Raw genomic sequence first — 21,232 nt, 5'->3', positions numbered from 1 at the left:
CATCGTCAATTTCAAGAATATTTACACGACATATGTTGTGATTATGACGATTTAACTTACTACTCCCAAGTCCGCTGGCTAAGCAGAGGTAATATGCTTCATCGTTTCTACAATATCCGTTCGGAAATAGACTCCTTCTTAAAGGAACACAATATTGCCATTCCCGAAATATCCGATAGCGAGTGGATTATGGATCTTGCCTTCTTAACAGATTTGTGTGATCATTTAAATCGGTTAAATACCGCGCTACAAGGAAAAAATCACTCCATCGTGAATATGGCAGATGCCATTAAGTCATTTATGGATAAACTAAAGCTATGGTTGCATCAGCTGCAGAAGGCAGAACTGTATCATTTTCCACGTCTCCAATCATTAGTAAACCAAAAGGTTCATTGTATTACGAAGTATCAATCTATTCTGGAAATGCTTTTTTCTGAGTTTGAAACCAGGTTTCATGACATCAATGATATGAATGTGGAAATGTTAATATTTGAAAATCCATTTGCAGTCAAACCAGAAGAAGCTCCATTGAACTGTCAGCTAGAGATCGTTGACATGCAGAATAATACACGGATACGAAGCAGTGGAAAACTAGGGATAGAATTATGGAGACTAATTGATAGAGATGAGTATCCTAATCTGAAGAATCTCGTCTCTCGTATGTTAGCCATGTTTGGAGGAACCTATGTCTGTGAGCAGTTCTTCTCAGTTATGAACAACAATAAGAACAACAGAAGATCGAGGATAAGTGATTCTAACCTAGTTACAACATTGCGTGTAAGTGTTAGTAAATTACATCCCGATATTGACCGGCTCGTAGCTGCAAAGACCTCCAAATCACCACCAGAGAAAACAGAATAATTGTGTTGATATGCTGTAGTATTAATATTGTTGTATTACATTCACGTAATACAAATACACATAAAGTTTGTAAACATTATTACGACTTGTACATGACATTGAATGTCCGCCACTGAACCTATTCCTTATAGCATAGCTCGTCAGATCAGAACAGGTACGGTTCTTGGGAGGTACTGGTGGGGGAAGCCTGAGCATTTCTATTTCCCCTTCATCGACACTACTGCAATACATCAACTTGTCAGCATTCCATAATGTTATACAACAATATTATATATATATATATATATATATATATATATATATATATATATATATATATAATTACATCGCCCTTCTCCATTAAACCTGAAATAATAAAAATACTTAAGTTGTCCTTTCATTTGGTTGAAACAAATCCTTATTATACAAAATTAAAGCTTAATTATTCTTTTTGTATAGAGATTGGTCGTGAAAAGTACAGTAAGTATGATTTTTAAATTTTCATTACTTGGTTAGTTAAAAATAAAATTTCACAATTCTTATTGTATCTTTAAATTGTATTTATACATACGTGTCTATATCTATTAAGGAGGAATATGTGCAGCAAAAGAAATGGAAAATAATAGTGATGATGGTAATGTAGTTTTTAAGAATAATTTTTTTTTCTTTTCTTTTTTTAAGACATGACCATTTAAATTGTTCTTCAAATTTGATTTATGGCACATAATACCATCTTTCGTGGTATAAATTGTTTTACTTTTTCTCAGAGTTTGTTTTATTCTGATCATCCACAATTTTTAAATGCTCTCCACTGACAATTTGTTCAATTTATTGAAAAGAATTAATATTAGTGCTTTACGTTCAAAGTTGGTAAGACTGAAGTACGGCCATCTTGGATTTTTAGTACGTCACTATATGTTGGTAAGTACTCTTCAGAATGAACGCCGTACTTGCTAAGCAACTTCTCTGACACGTAGGTAATACACCTCTGCGGAAGTGTAGGAAGATTGAATTCTCTAGGCTCATCGACTAGCCATATGACGGCACACAGCGAGCCATGACACACTTTGAACTGAACACCCAGTAATTTATATGATATGAAGAAATAAGGATTGCATTGAGTAATATAAAGCTTGATTCAGGGATTTTGGCCCCTGTAAAAAGTAAGTAGACAGACTAAGAGGGAGTTCCTCATCACTACTGGCAGGCTGGGTCACACAGGTCAGGCCGCGCAGTCATAACAACTAACACTTGCTTCTTATCATGTCGCTGTACACGATATTATTCCACACGTCCCGTTACTAACCATTATGTCTGTTGACTAAACCCTAGATCATATATACTAACAGATAGCTCTTTTATATAGGCTTTAGGGTTTGCAGTCGAGGCCGGCTTGATGTAGTTCAATAATTGTCAACAGATGGCACAATGACCAACACCATCAAGAGACACGAACTCTGAACCGGTCTGGTCGGTCTAAATCGATTATTTCTTGCTTACGAGATATTCTACTGTCGACAATTGATGACCATGGATAAATATTATTGGCCTATATGACCTAGGCAAGTTCGGAACGAGGGAGTTCTAATTATAGTTGTCACGTGGGCGAAACGGAGAGATAAGATAAAGTACGCCTTTGTATTGAATAGAATACAATGCAGAGTCTCGCGCAAAGCCAATCTAGCTAGAATTTTTAGACCATGTTATAAAGTTATCGGTGGGCTAAATTATGATTCGTTATCTCTTCTGTTTTTATATATTTGCCGTGAATATTATTTATATTATCAACTGAGTGTATAACATAATTTATTCGTTAATTGATATTTCACTAATGATAAATCCAAAGAACAATGGGAAATAAGGGACTAAACACTGAAAAATAAATAAAATAAGAGAATTTGACGTTCATAATTATAATGTTGTCAGAGTTTTGTTATACTTTACTTTGAATTATTTTAATTTGCACCACAAAAACTTATGAAAATTAATGTTAACATTACCTATTTAGTTATGGTAGTAGTATATTGGAAAATTTGTGCATATAGCCTGATTACAATATATAAGTAATCCTATCCTAACCTGTTTATTTCAGACATGTTCGTATAATTATACAAAAACAAGAATAATCTAGTTTGCAGCCTGTGATATTGTCTCGTTTACAGTATTATATAATATACATATTACGATATTTACTAGGTACTTTAACAATATATAGTTAATAATATTATAAAATATACAGGCCTAATCCATTACCAAGAAATAGCCCTTCCCTCACATGTTCAATACTGTTTACCTCAAAAGGCCTTCAAACCTTAAAAACTATTAGAAACTGGATTAAAATAGTCATGTTGATGTAGGCCTACAACATTCCATTTTTTGTCACTACTCCTGATCCCATTCTAACAGTTTCAGGTTTTGTAATTTGTAACAATACTAACAATACTGATGGGTCATTCCATAGTCATACACGTAACATTTTCGAAGTAACTATGATCTTCACAGGATACTTAATCAAATACTTAGGAGTTCATGAAAGACACATCACTGTTTTTTAACGTAAGCATTCCAAAATATAAACAGAAAATCATAATGAAAAGGAATAATTAATAATGTAAAAAATATTAAATATTATATGGTGTGACACATGAACATTTTCTTGCCACGTAATTTATTGCCAAAATGGAAAATGTTCATATTATTGTGCCAAATGTCATAAATGCATTTAGTTGTTTTTGAAACAATTAAGACATTTGTGAAGTACATGTAACTGCTAAATCGCATACTTTAATAAAAATAACAGTGCCATTAACAAATAAAATATTACAAATTATATTGTGACACACGAACATTTCTGTCAAGTTGATTACTAATCTTTTCAAATGCATATAGAGATTTACCGTATGCACTGTGCCTACAGTTCTTATTATACAAAGCAACACTTGATTACACTAAAGTGTCCACACCTGTGGAGTAACGGTCAGCGCGTCTGACTGCGAAACCAGGTGGCCCGGGTTCGAATCCCGGTCGGGGCAAGTTACCTGGTTGAGGTTTTTTCCGGGGTTTTCCCTCAACCCAATACGAGCAAATGCTGGGTAACTTTCGGTGCTGGACCTCGGACTCATTTCACCGGCATTATCACCTTCATATCATTCAGACGCTAAATAATTTAGATGTTGATACAGCGTCGTAAAATAACCCAATAAAAAAAATTACACTAAAGTACACTTTCAGATTTAAAATATCCACGGTTGTTTACAACTATATGTGGTGATATCTCCTGTGTAATGTCACGTAACAAATACATCAATATAGGCTATCCACTTTTTCTGCCATTTGTAGTACTTCCCTTTTTTTAACAACACAGACGCTTTAAATTCTTCGCCACTACAAGCTTTTGTAACTTCCTCTGCTTATCTGACGTCTTTTTTTAAATTGGTTATTTAACGATGTTGTATCAATTACTAGGTTATTTAGCCTCGATGGAATTGATGATAGTGAAATGATATTTGGCGAGATGAGGTTGAGGATTCGCCATAGATTACATGACATTCGCCTTACAATTGGGGAAAACCTCGGAAAAAACCTCAACCAGGTAACTTGCCCCAATCAGGATTTGAACCCGGGCCCACTCATTTCACGGTCAGTTGTGCCTACCATTACTCCACAGCAGTGGACCGAACATGGGTTATGTACATTAATTCTTTTGACTTTCGGTTAGCTTTCTTAAGAATACGCATAAAGAAATGTAGTGTTTTCCAGGCTATCCTTGTAATATTAGTGACTTATTTCAACCAGTTTGTTACTAAAATATATACAGTACCTAAGTGTTTACTTGTGACACTGGTGATCCATTTAATTGGTATATGAGACGAATTTAATTTTGTGTTTTACAGAAGGATACATATTGATTTACTTTTGCTCACATTGATTTCAATTTTATTTGTTGTAGTCCAGTTTTCAATAACGTCAAGCTAGTTTTGCAAGGCGGTGATATAAGATTTATCACTAATTTTTTCTGTATATTATACAGTCATCCACGAATAACCTTGCCTGAGAAGTGACATTTCTATTCAAATCCTACAATAATTTTCAGTAAATATTTTGCACCGAGAAGCTATTATACATTTAATTTTACTTCTGAGACCAGTGAAATATATGCCAATTGTATTAGAAAGGTGCATGTATAATTATCCAATAGCATGATATTATCTGCAACAAAAACTAAAGGGCATGAAAGAAAAGAAGAAAACATTAATGCTGTGGTTCTTAGAGTTCCATTAGAGTTACACGTTCATTGTCCACTGAAAGTAGTATTTCTCTATTGAAGTGTAAAAGAGAAACTCTCATAAATTATGTCAGAAACAAAGAAAGGCACCACCCAAATATGTGGGATAATTAATTTAATAATGTTATTACCGGGACTTGAAAAAAGCAATTATATGTAATGGGTGGGGAAAAAAATACTTTTTAATCGCGCTTCTATAGTTTGACAATGCTGACTATTCAGAGTTTTGCCTGACAGGTGAGCTACCATAAATTCCTTGAAGTCCTAGTTATTACTGAAGCCAAATGTGTGTCTCTTGTCAAGAGTCCATTTTATTTATACTTGTTAAGACATCATTCATAGACTAGTTACCGCTTTCAGTTTTGATACTACATACACTGAAATTAATCTATTATTATTCGTCCTATTTATACATTTATATTGAATGATTCGGTCTACCTTCATAACACATCTCATCAACAATACTCGATAAGAGTTGAATTAGCTTCCATGCTGCGTTGTATTTATTTTGTCATGTTCCTATAGCAGGAATATTAAATAGGAATTCCTTAAAACAGATTTATATTCACTCCTATGCCTTTATATAGAATACCAGTACATATACTGTATTTCTTAAGATTTGGTTACTTTATAAACAGTATGTTAGTGCAAGAACTCTTTTTTTCATATTTAATAATTCTGGCATGTGTCAATAAATATGCTTGAGACCTCTGTCTCTCTGAATTACTCTTTACTAACTGGAAACATATTCCAAATTTATATTTTAAAAAAGTATTAAAATATCCTCACAATTTAGAGCATAACAATTCCCGAAATAATCATCCTACATTAAATTATTAAGATAAAAATGATTCAATCTATCGCTTGTAACAATACCTTTATGGTCCTAATAAATTAAGAAATAATTTACATCCAACAGATTTATTTTAAAATGGTCTGCAGTTATTATTTTGAATTTTATTGTACCTTAATAAATTGAGTTAAGGTACAATAAAATTTCATCAAGTTTCAAACAAAGTAATTCCATCTTTCCAACAGGGGGACAATAAATACTTAAAGTAATGCTAAACTCGAAAAACTTATTGATGCAACTTAATTTCATATTCTATACCACTAACACCAAAAAAAAGTGTCTTATTGTTCATACTGATTCAAGATGAATAGTTTCTTAGTGTTTGTCCATTCCACTTTTTTATTGTCCTTCCCATTTCTATTTCTCTCATTTTTAGTAGGTACTTCACATGTAGTATATATTTTATTTTAATACATATAATGACCATGAAGATATTTGGATATGTCTTACAAAATTCTTGCTGAAGACCATTGTGGTAATATTCTGCCGCATCTGTAGTTTGTACATTTCGAAATTTTCGTGCTTCAGCCCAGAATTCAGGCGGGGGGAGGGGAGGTTGATGTGCCAATGTAGTTTTCCAGAATATAATAATATTCAAAACATTCTCTAATAGGAGGGGCCTCTGATATTAGCTCTGCAAAAAATCTGATATCGGTACTTCTGTTGCTGGTAAATAAGAAAGAACGAAATATAAAAATTTTTAACCACTTTCGAATTTCAGGTGCTTTGTATCTCAGCTGCTGGTTTGATATACTGTTTGTTTCCTTTAATTTTCCAGAGCAAAAACTGTCCTAAGCGAAATTTACACTCTGTAATTTTAACACTGGGAACATTTATTTTGGCAGCATGTGTGATGCTATTTCATAATATAACAAGAGCTTTGAAATGATTAACTGCTAACTACTTACCTGGGTGAGGCGGTTCCTGTGATTTCTGAAGTGAAAACCGTTCAATTTATAAGGAATTTTTTTGTGGAGATGCATTTGATTGTATATGCAAGGTGTAAAAGTGCCTAAACTAACTGACCCCAGTGCTGTCATGGAGGCCACACGAGGCCATATATCGTATGGAACCTACAATTTTTTTTTAATTAATCGTATGGGGAAATGAAAATTTTGTCTGTAAGGAGCCATACGGCATATGGGTGCCTAAGTTTTGTACGTGGAGATCTATACAGATCTTAGATCATCTCTTCCTGTTCCTACTGTACCTACCGCCTATTTTGTTTGATGTTCATAAACAAAAATTATCCACCTCTTCAGCACTGGAATCCAGAATTATATAAAATAATGGTTGAAAAACAAGAAGTGCTGCAAATATACACTCCAAGATTCATCGAGACAAGTGTGCATCTATGGTGGTGCTACATGGTGTATTCTTTAAATCAAACTTGTACAATTAAATTGTAAAGCAAAACAATTTCTTTACTTCTTCTTTAATATTAAAAAAAAATAATTAAATGACAATTGGAGAAATAGAGAGAGGAGAGTAAAATATATTTCAAGGGAGAAAACAAGGGGTGGGGTGTATGGCCAAGAAAAAAATTACCATGACAGCACTGACCAAACCTAACCTGTTACAGACTCATGTATGTAAGGTGAATAAGCTGAGTATGAAGGAAACTACCTCAGCGCTAATTTAACTCTTATAGATGAACTATATAAAGAACTTCAAGTGTCAATATTGTCTCAAAGGTTTCTGTGTAACAAACTTCATTTAGAAATGCCCATCTGCGATTATGTTAACTGTAGAAGAAGGAAGAAATATTGTCGTCATATGAAGTTACTCAAATTTCCAATTAAGGACAAGGAAAGGCTACAAAAGTTATTTTTGATTTCACCCTTATAAATTGAACGATTTTCACTTCAGAAATCACCGTAACTACCTCAGCACTAGTTTCAGTAATTTAAGGACCAGTATAAAGTAAATTTGATTAAAGTGAGAAAGAAATTCGTAAGGGAGGCGGTCAGGAGGGATTGAGGTTGTCTACTAATTCGTTGCAAACAACTATTATAGGCTATTTCATTTGACTAACGATGATTTATAGAGAGCAAAATACCTACAGTAGGGTAAAGAATCTAAATCAGTACGTTTGAGAACGGATATAAAAGTGTCAGGAAAATAACAGAATTACCGTAATTGCAATTAACTCTGCATTGGCAGAGAAACCGCACAGGGTATCGTAAATCTGCTGAAAATTAGAAAATTGTGTAAAAAAATGCATTCAGAGCGAATTTTCCAGCCTGATAATATCTCGCCCACGTTATGGACATAATTCAATACCGTAAGACTGATATAAAACGAATACTAGAACAATTTGTTAACCAAAGACGATGTTCAGTAGTTATTTAACAACATACAGAGCAAATAAAAACACAAATGCATATTCTAGCAATAGTTCAGATGAAAAGAAAATGATTAGTACGACCGCTTATTCGTAAAAAGAACACTGCCAGCTGTGTAGCCTACATGAAGCAATATATCAGGTCTACGTTATGAACACGTTGAATTTAATGTAGACGAGAAACGTACAGTTATTTATCTGCTTCCATATCGCATCATATAATACACCTGTAAAATGAAAACATATAGGCCTAGAAAAGAGGAAACATGTTTGGGGGAGGGAGTTGTAATTCTTCCCCTTTCGGATAAATTTCAGAAGAGGGATACCTGCTTTTCCTTCATATTCAAAATTTGTAATCTTGTTCACACAAAATAAATTAGTGCCTTTTCGTAAGCATCATGATGTGCATTCAACAAACGCAGACAAATCTGCTCTTTTTAGTATTTTGTGATAATTGTTGCTAGGGAGGTATTGTATACTGAAAATTAAAAACAATTAGATTTCGTACATCAAATGATGACAGATTATATATTGAACGCAAACAACATTATATCAGCCATGTACCAAAATGTCATCTATGTGTGTTGATGAATTTGGGTAAAACAAGCTTCTGTATACTACAATTTAGCGACACATCAAAGTCTTATTGTAACATAACCTCACATTGCAATGAGAAAGAAATTTGGAGGTGGCATGACGTAAAAAAGTCATCCCACAGTCGTATTACTCTATGTACTGTTCAGGTACTCTGCCATCTAGTGTTTGTTATTGCAAGCTCATTTCTCGACACTAGCGACGCATAGCGTCCGTTATTTTCCAGTTGCGTCTAAATTTAATATAAGCTTGAGCAATCTGTTTTATATATGATCTAGGACTAAACAATGTGATGATGACTTACAGTTTCTTCTCAGCTACGAGCATAGATATTATTTTCATTCTTCCCCTTCCCTCTTCCCCTCCTATGCACATTTGTGATTAAATTTCTTTCTTATGACGCAACACACAGCTAGCTCACTAGCCAAACAACCAAGGACAGTGGCCAATAACGTTGAATCGAGCTGTACAGTACTATGGGTGTATTCGATCTTCAATTACGTGTCTACACCTGTGGAGTAACAGTCAGTGCGTCTGGCCGCGAAACCAGGTGGCCCGGGTTCGAATCCCGGTCGGGGTAAGTTACCTGGTTGAGGTTTTTTCCGGGGTTTTCCCTCAAACCAATACGAGCAAATGCTGGGTAACTTTCGGTGCTGGACCCCAGACTCATTTCACCGGCATTATCACCTTCATTTCATTCAGATGCTAAATAACCTAGATGTTGATACAGCGTCGTAAAATAACCCAATAAAATAAATTCAATTACGTCAACATTATGAACTTTGACATTAGGAAGGGTGCGTCAGACATTGCTTACGTTTACTCTTACCGGTGACATTCAAACAGTCTGTAAAGTGGTCAGTTCTTATTAGACAGTGCTAACGCAACATTTGCAATGTAAAACATAGTTGGTTCCCATTTTAAAAAATTAAGTTGACTCTAATATCTCGAAAATTATTTCATGTATAAAATACAGTACATGTATCAGATGTCCCTTCGATGTAATTTAACTTGTAATTGTCGGTTTGTGTATATCTGAAATATTTCACATGCTATCAAAGGTGAAAGAGTTAAGTGCGCCACTCTGTGTACTAAACGGTATATCCTTCCACAACATTGTACATGTACCCAAAAACTGCATGCTGAAAGCATCTTTCAGTTTGTGTACACATGTTAAGGACTGGCATTCTTGCTTATTTTCAGCGGCCCACTGTGCAAGCAAAGGCTCAAGCGTGGTTCGACCAGTAGACCCTGAGATTTTGTTCGTCTACCTGGGGAAGTACCACCTGAACCAGTGGAGTGAAGGTGGTTTGCAAGTCAAACAGGTGAGCGAGTTGAGTCTAATAGACCTAACTTGATTGGCTACCTTACAAACTGACTGACCAAAAAATTGTCCCTTTACAATTTTACCTGAAAATTTTCCGCCTGACCAAATTGTTGCTTTCTTTGCTCCTTGCTTACAGCTCAAGACCTGTACATGTATTGCTCATTAGCCATCAGCTTATGAGAGGGAAGTTGTAAGATATCTAACCTTTTATGGCTGTGTCAATATTGACCCCAAAACAGCGCCATTTTCACGTCTGCTTTACCATAACATTCATAACGATTAAGGAACAAGCACTGATACATATAATTCTCTGAGAACTTTTCTGATCTAATATGAATTAACAACATTATTTGCTCCAATTGGAGCTGATACATACCTTACTTACTTACAAATGGCTTTTACAGAACCCGCAGGTTCATTGCCACCCTCACATAAGTCTGCCATCAGTCCCTATCCTGAGCAAGATTAATCTAGTCTCTACCATCATATCTCATCTCCCTCAAATCCGTTTTAATATTATCCTCCCATCTATGCCTCGCCCACCCCAAATGTCTTTTCTCCTTAGACTTCCCAACTAACACTCTATATGTATTTCTGGATTCGCCCATACATGCTACATGCCCTGCCCATCTCAAACGTTTGGATTAATATTCCTAATTATGTCAGGTGAGAAATACAATGCATGCAGTTCTGTGTTGTGTAACTTTCTCTATTCTCCTGTAACTTCATCTCTCTTAGCCCCAAATATTTTCCTAAGTACCTTATTCTCAAACACCCTTAATCTATGTTCCTCACTCAAAGTGAGAGTCCAAGTTTCTCAACCATAAAGAACAACCTGTTGTAATATAACTGTTTTATAAATTCTAACTTTCAGATTTTTTGACAACAGACTGGATGATAAAAGCTTCTCAACCGAATAATAACAGGCATTTCCCATATTTATTCTGTGTTTAATTTCCTCCCGAGTAGCATTTATATTTGTTACTGTTGCTCCCGGGTATTTGAATTTTTCCACTTGTTCAAAGGATAAATTTCCAATTTTTATATTTCCATTTCGTCACGAGACATAATCATACATTTTGTCTTTTCGGGATTTACTTCCAAACCTATCACTTTACTTGCTTCAAGTAAAATTCCCGTATTTTCCCTAATCGTTTGTTAGCACAATTAATAAGACAAAAAATTGCGTAACGAGAACATTTTCTTCACCATGACTGACTGACCAATCGAACAAATATCTGTCTATCTGTCTGTCTGTACCTTACCTGACATGACATGACTTCTGTATTTCTTTCTCATCTCTCTGTCTGCCTGTTAATCAGTCAGTGAATCAGTGTGTAAAGGTGGAATCACATTATTGCCACGGCATGTGTTCTCCTGTGAGATCATATAAATTGGAAGGCACGTGCTGTGTCGCGTTGTGTGCACATTATCGCCACGCCATGTTACTTCACACTTACAGTCTGTTCAGTCGCTCTTTTATTCAGTTGCTTTTCTGTAGCAGAGATGGAAGGTGAGTGGATTATTAGTTCAGCAGTTCTTCAGAGTTTGAAGAAAACATCGAAAATGCGGCTTCGCCTATTATCATTCAGGAAAAAAAGTGTTGGAAGTGGGTGCATGACATAAACTTGAAACCGGAGGAATTTGGTGAATTTCACACCTTGTTTAAACAACTGGAACAAGTTTTCATATGCACTTTAGAATGAATAAAGAAGAATTTGAATTTATTTACAATCTAATAAAAGCGAAAATATAGAAACAGAACACTCAATTTCGAATAGCAGTGAACACTGGAGAAAAAAATTAGTCGTATGTTTAAAGTGAATTCATGCTACAAATTTAAATAATAATACTGTTTAATTAGGTCTACCTCTGATTAAAGTTCTGGCTGATATGTACATCTATTATCAGGCAGTACATCTCACTTGACGATATGTGTCAGAGGAAGAACAATTGTTTGTGTGCATCTGAAGTCTGACTAGTGTAATATATAGCTAGTCGCCGATGTATGCAGTGGAGGGGGAAAGGAACTGGCCACCCTACCCCATTATCTCCTGGCCTAGTTGCCTCATAAGTAGTGTCTTGTTGTATCACTTGTGAGGTTCAGACTTGTCTTCGGACAGTTGACTAAACTAAACAACTCTTTATTATAATATTTCAATGAAGTTTCATATCTACGAGAAGTTGCTTCTTGAATAATATCCATTGTTGTACAACTGAACGAACCCTGATAATAGTTTAGCGATAATAATCATTGTCCATTATTGGCTCACAATTTGTGAGCGTAACTACACTTATGTCTTGTGCTGTTGATGGGGACAGTCCTGCAGTTCGTAGAGCATCATCCTGTGGTGGAAATGTATAGCAACTTGATGGCGCAGATAAAGGACGCGATAATTCTATTGCACCTGCTGCTGTGTTTTCATTGTCTTCTTCTTGCTCTGTCATTAAATGTTGTTCGTCGAAGTAGATCGCAAAATTAAGATACATGTTTTGTTGTAGTTAATATGTATAGTCATATCTACTCTGCTGTACCAATAATAATAATAATAATGGAAATAAAAAGGTTAGTTCAGTCGATAGTCACTAATGCTGGATAAATTGACATAATTATAGTATTCATCGCTCATATTCAATTCTCTTCCTATTTCCTCACATCCTATGTTTCTCATGTTCAAGTCTCTGTAATTAGAGCACATAAAATTATACAAAAATTCATGTTGCCTTACTTTTTCAATCATGTATTACTCCATAATGAAACTGCACGTGCTCTCCACCATCCACCGATGTCCAGTGCAACAGAAAATCTAAACGTGATGGCACGAGTGCTACACAGGAGAGGACGTGGCGTCCGTGGCGTGGGAACAGTGTGATTCTGAGCAACGTAAATAAATGGAGAAAACGAATACCACACATTGAATGCAGAACGTGACAGCACAGGAAATCACATTTCATGCCGTGCTGTGGCAATAATGTGTTTCTACCTTAAATGAAAGAGTAAATAACTGAGACATGGAGTAAGTTTCTCAGTGATGACATTAGACATTTTTAATAGAGACTCTGCTAACCATTTAACTTTTGAAAGATATCATTCCATAGTCTTTGATTCATCCCCCGGTGACATAAGATTCATATCCCTCCTGCCATTGTTTAAACATTTGCTGTGCAGGTGTTGAAGGTTCTGCTGCACTCCGATTACAACTCGTCCAACTACCGCTCAGACCTGGCGCTGTTGATCCTGACCAGCCCCGTCCAGTTCACCAAGTACGTGCGCCCCATATGCCTGTGGGACAGCCAGCAGGCCGACCTGGCCAACGTTGTCAACCAGCAGGGCACGGTCAGTACCTCAGCCTCCATGTGGCATTTCTTTCTTTGTTCCTCACTCTCCATCTATACAGGGTGTGAATAGTATAATATAATAATAGTCCGTGGCGCTACAGCCCGTGAAGGGCCTAGACCAACCAGCCGGCTTCTGGTCTCACGCCCTCATGCCGAAGCAGAGGTGGACGATCATCCAACCAGAATGGAGGTATCGTGTGGTTAGCACGATCATCCCCCCAGCCGTTATAGCTGGCATTCACAACCAGATTTCGCTACCTATCGTAGCTCCCCAAGTGCATCGCAATGCTGGGTGTGCACCGGTCCCATACACTGGCCGAAATTTCATGAGAAAATTTCTTCCTCCATGAGGACTCAAACCAGCACGCATTCCGTAATGCGAGTCCTAGGCAGGATGCCTTAGACCAGTCATGCCGTTTAGCGCACGACGGTGCTTTCCCCTCCGTTCACCCCTTCCACGAAATGTGACGTAAGTAGGAGTCGCGGACTGCAGTCTGTCAATCACGTCGTGCATCATTGCACCTGGTATAATAACAACCTGTGGCGTTGCTTGAAGATGTCCAGTGCTCTGTTTCGCGTCGAGTGGGAGGAAGAATTCTTTTTTGTGCTTCATGAAGGTAAACCATATTGTTTAATATGTTCGAAAACTTTGAATGTACTATCAAGGTTCAATATCAACCGACATTTCAGGAGTAGCCATTCCCAAGAATATGGTACTCGTCTGTCAGGTATACAACGGAAAATAAAACTCCATGAACTAAAGGAGACTTTCTATAGCAGCAAAAAACGTGACCAGCAGGGAATTTCACCCGTCAATATTCTGCGTGCAAGCTATAGAGTTGCGAAGCTCATAGCTGAAAACAACAAGCCCTTTTCAGATGGAGAATTCGCAAAAGATTTAATTGTAACCGTAGCAGAGGAGGTTTGCCCCAGTATGATTAATTCATTTAAAACACTTAGCCTAGGAAGAACTGCAATAGTGTCCAGAATAGCAGAAATGAACTCTGACATAGAAGACCAATTAAGATCTATGATAAAAGGTCTTACATGGTACGCATTAGCCTTAGACGAGTGCACAGATATTAAGCATACAGCACAATTAGCTATATTTCTTAGAGGAGTAGACAATGAATTAAATGTATTTGAAGAATTCCTGGATTTAGTACCCATAAAGGGACACACGTCAGGTGAAGATATTTTCGAGGCACTGCACATGGTTGCTTGCAAGTATGAGCTATCGTGGGAGAAATTGGTATCATTAACAACGGACGGGGCATCCTCTATGATAGGTCACTCTCGAGGATTGATGGGTCAATTTTATGCATTTCTGAATGAAATAGGAATACCTAGAAATTCTGTGAAAATGATGCACTGTATTATTCACAGAGAAGCTGTGTGCAAAATCAGCAAATTTAGCAAACGTAATGTCAGTAGTGGTAAAAGCTGTTAATTTAATTAAAGCTAATTCACTGCGGCATCGTCAATTTCAAGAATATTTACACGACATATGTTGTGATTATGACGATTTAACTTACTACTCCCAAGTCCGCTGGCTAAGCAGAGGTAATATGCTTCATCGTTTCTACAATATCCGTTCGGAAATAGACTCCTTCTTAAAGGAACACAATATTGCCATTCCCGAAATATCCGATAGCGAGTGGATTATGGATCTTGCCTTCTTAACAGATTTGTGTGATCATTTAAATCGGTTAAATACCGCGCTACAAGGAAAAAATCACTCCATCGTGAATATGGCAGATGCCATTAAGTCATTTATGGGTAAACTAAAGCTATGGTTGCATCAGCTGCAGAAGGCAGAACTGTATCATTTTCCACGTCTCCAATCATTAGTAAACCAAAAGGTTCATTGTATTACGAAGTATCAATCTATTCTGGAAATGCTTTTTTCTGAGTTTGAAACCAGGTTTCATGACATCAATGATATGAATGTGGAAATGTTAATATTTGAAAATCCATTTGCAGTCAAACCAGAAGAAGCTCCATTGAACTGTCAGCTAGAGATCGTTGACATGCAGAATAATACACGGATACGAAGCAGTGGAAAACTAGGGATAGAATTATGGAGACTAATTGATAGAGATGAGTATCCTAATCTGAAGAATCTCGTCTCTCGTATGTTAGCCATGTTTGGAGGAACCTATGTCTGCGAGCAGTTCTTCTCAGTTATGAACAACAATAAGAACAACAGAAGATCGAGGATAAGTGATTCTAACCTAGTTGCAACATTGCGTGTAAGTGTTAGTAAATTACATCCCGATATTGACCGGCTCGTAGCTGCAAAGACCTCCAAATCACCACCAGAGAAAACAGAATAATTGTGTTGATATGCTGTAGTATTAATATTGTTGTATTACATTCACGTAATACAAATACACATAAAGTTTGTAAACATTATTACGACTTGTACATGACATTGAATGTCCGCCACTGAACCTATTCCTTATAGCATAGCTCGTCAGATCAGAACAGGTACGGTTCTTGGGAGGTACTGGTGGGGGAAGCCTGAGCATTTCTATTTCCCCTTCATCGACACTACTGCCTTAGACCGAGATGCCACGGTGTGGGACGTGTGAATGGTATAGGTACCGACATTCGTCCTTCATATTACAAAATGAAAAGGAAAGTTCTAAAAAGTTTTAAAGTGAACACACAGATATCTTATTGAAGTCCCATACTACACCCTCTGAGCTGCGTCATCTCTGTTATGACTAGGCCAGGAAAATATATCTTCTAAAAATCTTTTGATTTCATCCTCTTCAGGGAAATGCAGTCATGATATCATCACTTAAAATAAGGCGAACATGTCTACTTTCTCCTATAAATGTGCAAATACATGTATTAATGTTAGAAACTTAATAAGCTCGTTTTGGCTTAAAAAAAATGGACTCCCGTGGTTTCCCAGATAACGGATGCATTATTATCTCTTAATTCATTAATAAATACAGACATAAATAAGACATAAATAAATACAATAATAAATAATTAACAAACTACTACTAATTGATTTATGACAGTGTCAGACAACAGTCACTGACATAATATAAGCAGTAATAATGAATGTTTAGGTAAAATAATGATTCATGTCAACTTTAATAAGGGTCCCGTTTTTCTATTTTGAAAATCTAGTCACTCTAGTCTACGAACTTTGGGGCACGTCACTATGGATTTTTCAGAAAGTATTGAAAGTACGGGATATTGATTTTCTGTTTTAATTCTTGAACAATGGATATGAAACTTTTTTGAGTTTTCAATCTACAGAGAGGACTGTATGAATGCCAATTGTTTCCTGGTAATCTGATAAGTTTTTCATATTGAATCAGTGCTTTTTCTTCTATTGTCATTTTGATGTTGTTAATATTAATGAGGAATCTCATAGAATCTATTGGAGTTGTTTTGATTCCACCAGTAATGAGTCTGAGAGCTTGGTTTTGAACATATTCTATTTCGTTTATGAAAGGTGAAGTAATTAAAATTTCTCCGCAGTATGTCAGCACTGGCTGTATAAACATTTTGTATGTAGTGTTCAAAGTATTCACCCCCATTTCTTTCCTGCTATTCTTTTTAGAAGAGAGAATCTTTTACGAACTTTTTCAGAAATATATTTCAAATGGTTGCTCCATGTTAACTTACTATCGAAAATAACTCCAAGATATTTGGATTCATAAGTCCTAGGAAGGTGTTGGCCATTGTATTGGATATTGAATTCTCTTTCTTTTTTACCAAGTGAAAATATTTGGTAGTTACTTTTGCTTAAATTGAGTGTCATCAAATTTGATGTATTCCATTCATGTAGTTGATTTAGAGCTTTAAGAGCAGAATTTTGAATTTTGTCTCTATGTCTGTAAGATCCGGAAGTCCACAAAACTATATCATCTGCAAATAGTGCTGTTTACATGTTTGATTCCTCTAATAGGGAGGGTAAGTCATTTATATAAATATTGAATAAACGTTAGAAACACAATAAACTCGTTTTGGCTAAAAAAAAAAAGACTCCTGTAGTTTCCCAAATAACCGATTCATTATTATCTCTTAATTCTTTAATAAATAAATCTGGTTCTTAAGATAATAAATAATTAACAGACTACTACAGGTAATTAATTTATGACGCTATCAGGCAACAATAACATCAGATTGTTCATTTTTTTGCTCACTGACATAATATAAACTCAAGTAAATAGGCTTGATGGTCGGAGCAAGAGGATCCATCCCGAAGCAGTTTGTTGATTTTTACAAGGCTTTTCATTTGCCATTATGTACAATTATCAATGTTTGTTTACTTGCGTTGAAAGGTTCGATTGCATTGTTAAGAAATCACTTCAGATAAGACATTGCACGTAATTTTTTTTCTCCTTCTTGCATTGGTTTTATATTCATAACAAATTAGGGAAAGTTTTTGATAATAATAAATTAATATTTAGGTAAAATATGGATTCATGTCAACTTTAATAAGTGTCCCGTTTTTTTTATTTTGTAAATCCGGTCACTCTAGTCTACGAACTTTAGGGCACTCTGGCACTGTCACTATGGATTTTTCAGACGGTACTGAAGGTAGACAGGTGTTCTAGTTTATCTTGTTTCTCGTTTCAGATCCATATCCACGAGAAATTTTCTCATTGAACCCCTTCAACCTCATTTAATGACTGAAATTATAGAATTCCAATATGTTAAGTTCATTATACGTATTTATTAAGACTAGTGTTGTGGGATTTAATCAGTGACGTCGCCAGGATCAGAGCAAGGGGGTGCAGATGGGGTGCGAGATTTAAAAATGGGGTGCTAGCTGTAAACATTTGGTACATAAAAAATCCAAAATGTTCTCTCATGCATTTGCGCGCATACTATACATCTGTTTATTATTATTATTATTATTATTATTATTATTATTATTATTATTATTATTATTATTATTATTGCTCATCACATCCATTACGATACACTATGGGACATAGTTGTTTTTTCACATCCAAGAAATTTTTTGTTTGTTTTTGTTCTTCAAAATAATTTATGCCTAGTATTTTGTTAATAAATTGTCCTTTGGGGTGCAGAAAGGGGTGCTCCGATTTTTTATGGGGTGCTTGCGCACCCTTTCGCACCCCCCTAGCGACATCCCTGGATTTAATCGATTAATCGATCAATTTCTGCTCTAAGATTATTCGATCAAAAATATTTAATCGAATAATCGAGTCAATTGAAATTAATCGGTCGTAGTTGATATTAATTATTATTTTGTTAATACAAACTCATACTAAATATTCCGACAGTATTTCTCTCTCGAAAATTGATTACTTAAAAGCACAATAGTACTGTTCTTTTTTAACTGTAAACCAGGTAGCATAGGGAAAATCTTTGCACAAACACTTCAGAAAGACCTGGAGATATGAGGAAGTGACCTAGTCTACATCTATTGAAAGTTGAAACACAATGCGAAACCCTTATTAAGTTTTATGGTTTTCCAAGAAAACTTTCACCTTGTTGTCAGCTCATCTTCCTAGCATATGAAATACGGTACATACTTTTCTGACATTCGTCCCCCTCATTCCTTACAAAATAGCCATGTCTACACTGTGTGCAAGTGAGAGCGTAACTACCTTCTTCTCTTTCTAAAATCTGGTAATTCGATTACAATAAGGGCCAGTCTTCTGTTTCGACCGCTATAGTTTTGCAGTTTCTGTACTGATTTTTTATATGAAGGTTGTGTGTTTAGTTTGATAAAGAAAAATAATCAGTTTTCTGTGGTCTGTGAAAAGTGTATGTCATATGAGAATTTGAGAGGTAAACTCGATGAAATGTTTGGATTTAAATTTAAATATACAACATTTAATACTTATACTTATCACCGAACACAAGTTAAATTGAACAATAATTGTGTATTACAGTATATTAAAACATTTTTTCAAATCGATCAAAAAGATTAATCGATTAAATTCAAATCGTTAATCGATTAAATATTTTGATGATCAACAGCAGTAATTAAGACAGTCCGTTTCCCAGACTTTTCAAATGCAATAATTATCAAGCTGTGTTGTCACATCTCCTGTTACATAGGTTGCAGGCTGGGGCTATGATGAAACAGGGAAAGTAACAGAGGAGTTGAAGATGCCAAAGATGCCAATCGTGGCACAAGATGTCTGCCTGTTCAGTGACCGAGATTTCTACCCACAGTTCACCTCTGACAAGACATACTGCGCCGGATTTCTAAATGGTGAGTGCAAGAATACATCACGTCCACTCAGATGTTAACGTAAAGGGTAAAAAGAAACAGACTTCCTTATCTTCGAATGCGAAGTTTTAACTTAGAGCAAAGATCATACCTGGACCATGTTTGTCTTTGGATGTAAGCTTCAGAGTTCAATCCTGTCTGACAGATTTCCCTCGCCACAAAAACTGTCGCTTCGCCCAGTATGCTGATGACACAGTTATATTCACTTCAGACATGGATATTCACATTACTTACTTACTTACTTACTGGCTTTTAAGGAACCCGGAGGTTCATTACCGCCCTCACATAAGCCCGCCATTGGTCCCTATCCTGAGCAAGATTAATCCAGTCTCTATCATCATATCCCACCTCCCTCAAATCCATTTTAATATTATCTTCCCACCTACGTCTCGGCCTCCCCAAAGGTCTTTTTCCCTCCGGCCTCCCAAGTAACACTCTATATGCATTTCTGGATTCGCCCATATGTGCTACATGTCCTGCCCATCTCAAACGTCTGGATTATATGTTCCTAATTATGTCAGGTAAAGAATACAATGAGTGCAGCTCTGCGATGTATAACTTTCTCCATTCTCCTGTAACTTCATCCCTCTTAGCACCAAATATTTTCCTAAGAACCTTATTCTCAAACACCCTTAATCTCTGTTCCTCTCTCAAAGTGCGAGTCCAAGTTTCACAACCATACAGACATTCATGAATTTGGAAATATTTTTACAAAAGGTAAAAACTTCTATATACTGAAAGGTATTTATGGTAATATTGCCGTGAGTAGTGCCGAATTTAAGATAAAAGGCTTAATAATGACATTTTTAAATTAGTAAACATGATTGTAGTTTAATTGGCAAATGGGCAATCGGTGTTAAAAGTTAATCAGGAAAATGAAAAACTTTACATGTAAGTTAATTGTACTTTAACAAATAAATTGTATAGCGTATTATTATACAGTACTATGTTCGTTTTTAATGATATGTGAGTTTTGTAGATTGGTTTTTTAATTCAACTAGTGTCAAATATCCAAGTTTTGGAATTTGTGCTAAATTTAACAAGTTCGGTATTTAAATTATTCACATATTATAGAGACAGACAAACTAAAAATTATCCACTCTTTTAGTCCGGCAGTGTTGTAAATTTTATGTTCATTATGAGTTACATCTCTTCGTAACTTATTGAGGTTATGGTCGTATGACATCTCTGTAATTTGATAAGGTTTACTAAATTCCAGCTGTTGTGGATAAGCATATACGACACGTCCTAACTGATCTCATAATGATACATAGGTAGTAGAAATGGTATTATATTTTTTTCTTATCATAGGATAAGGGAAGACGAAACTAACGCACGGGAAGTTCAGGTGATTCCTTTGACTCAGCCGAGAATCTATCCGCCTTCAATCCCATATTCTACCTAATAAT

General features: G+C 35.8%; 1 protein-coding gene across 1 annotated transcript in view; it reads left to right on the top strand.

Annotated features, from left to right (window-relative positions):
- Window positions 1-21,232, top strand: part of LOC138701719 (chymotrypsin-like protease CTRL-1) — a 270,184-nt gene that overhangs the window by 68,216 nt on the left and 180,736 nt on the right. The window contains exons 5-7 of the mRNA XM_069828920.1: window positions 10,120-10,241; window positions 13,413-13,580; window positions 19,649-19,805. Coding sequence (XP_069685021.1) covers window positions 10,120-10,241; window positions 13,413-13,580; window positions 19,649-19,805 — 447 coding nt within the window. The remainder of the gene's footprint in view (window positions 1-10,119; window positions 10,242-13,412; window positions 13,581-19,648; window positions 19,806-21,232) is intronic.

This window comes from Periplaneta americana, chromosome 6 (genome assembly GCF_040183065.1).
Source record: "Periplaneta americana isolate PAMFEO1 chromosome 6, P.americana_PAMFEO1_priV1, whole genome shotgun sequence".
In the NCBI taxonomy this organism is placed as follows: domain Eukaryota; kingdom Metazoa; phylum Arthropoda; class Insecta; order Blattodea; family Blattidae; genus Periplaneta; species Periplaneta americana.
The sequence above is the reverse complement of the archived record's forward strand: the minus strand, read 5'-3'. Positions and strand labels throughout refer to the sequence as shown.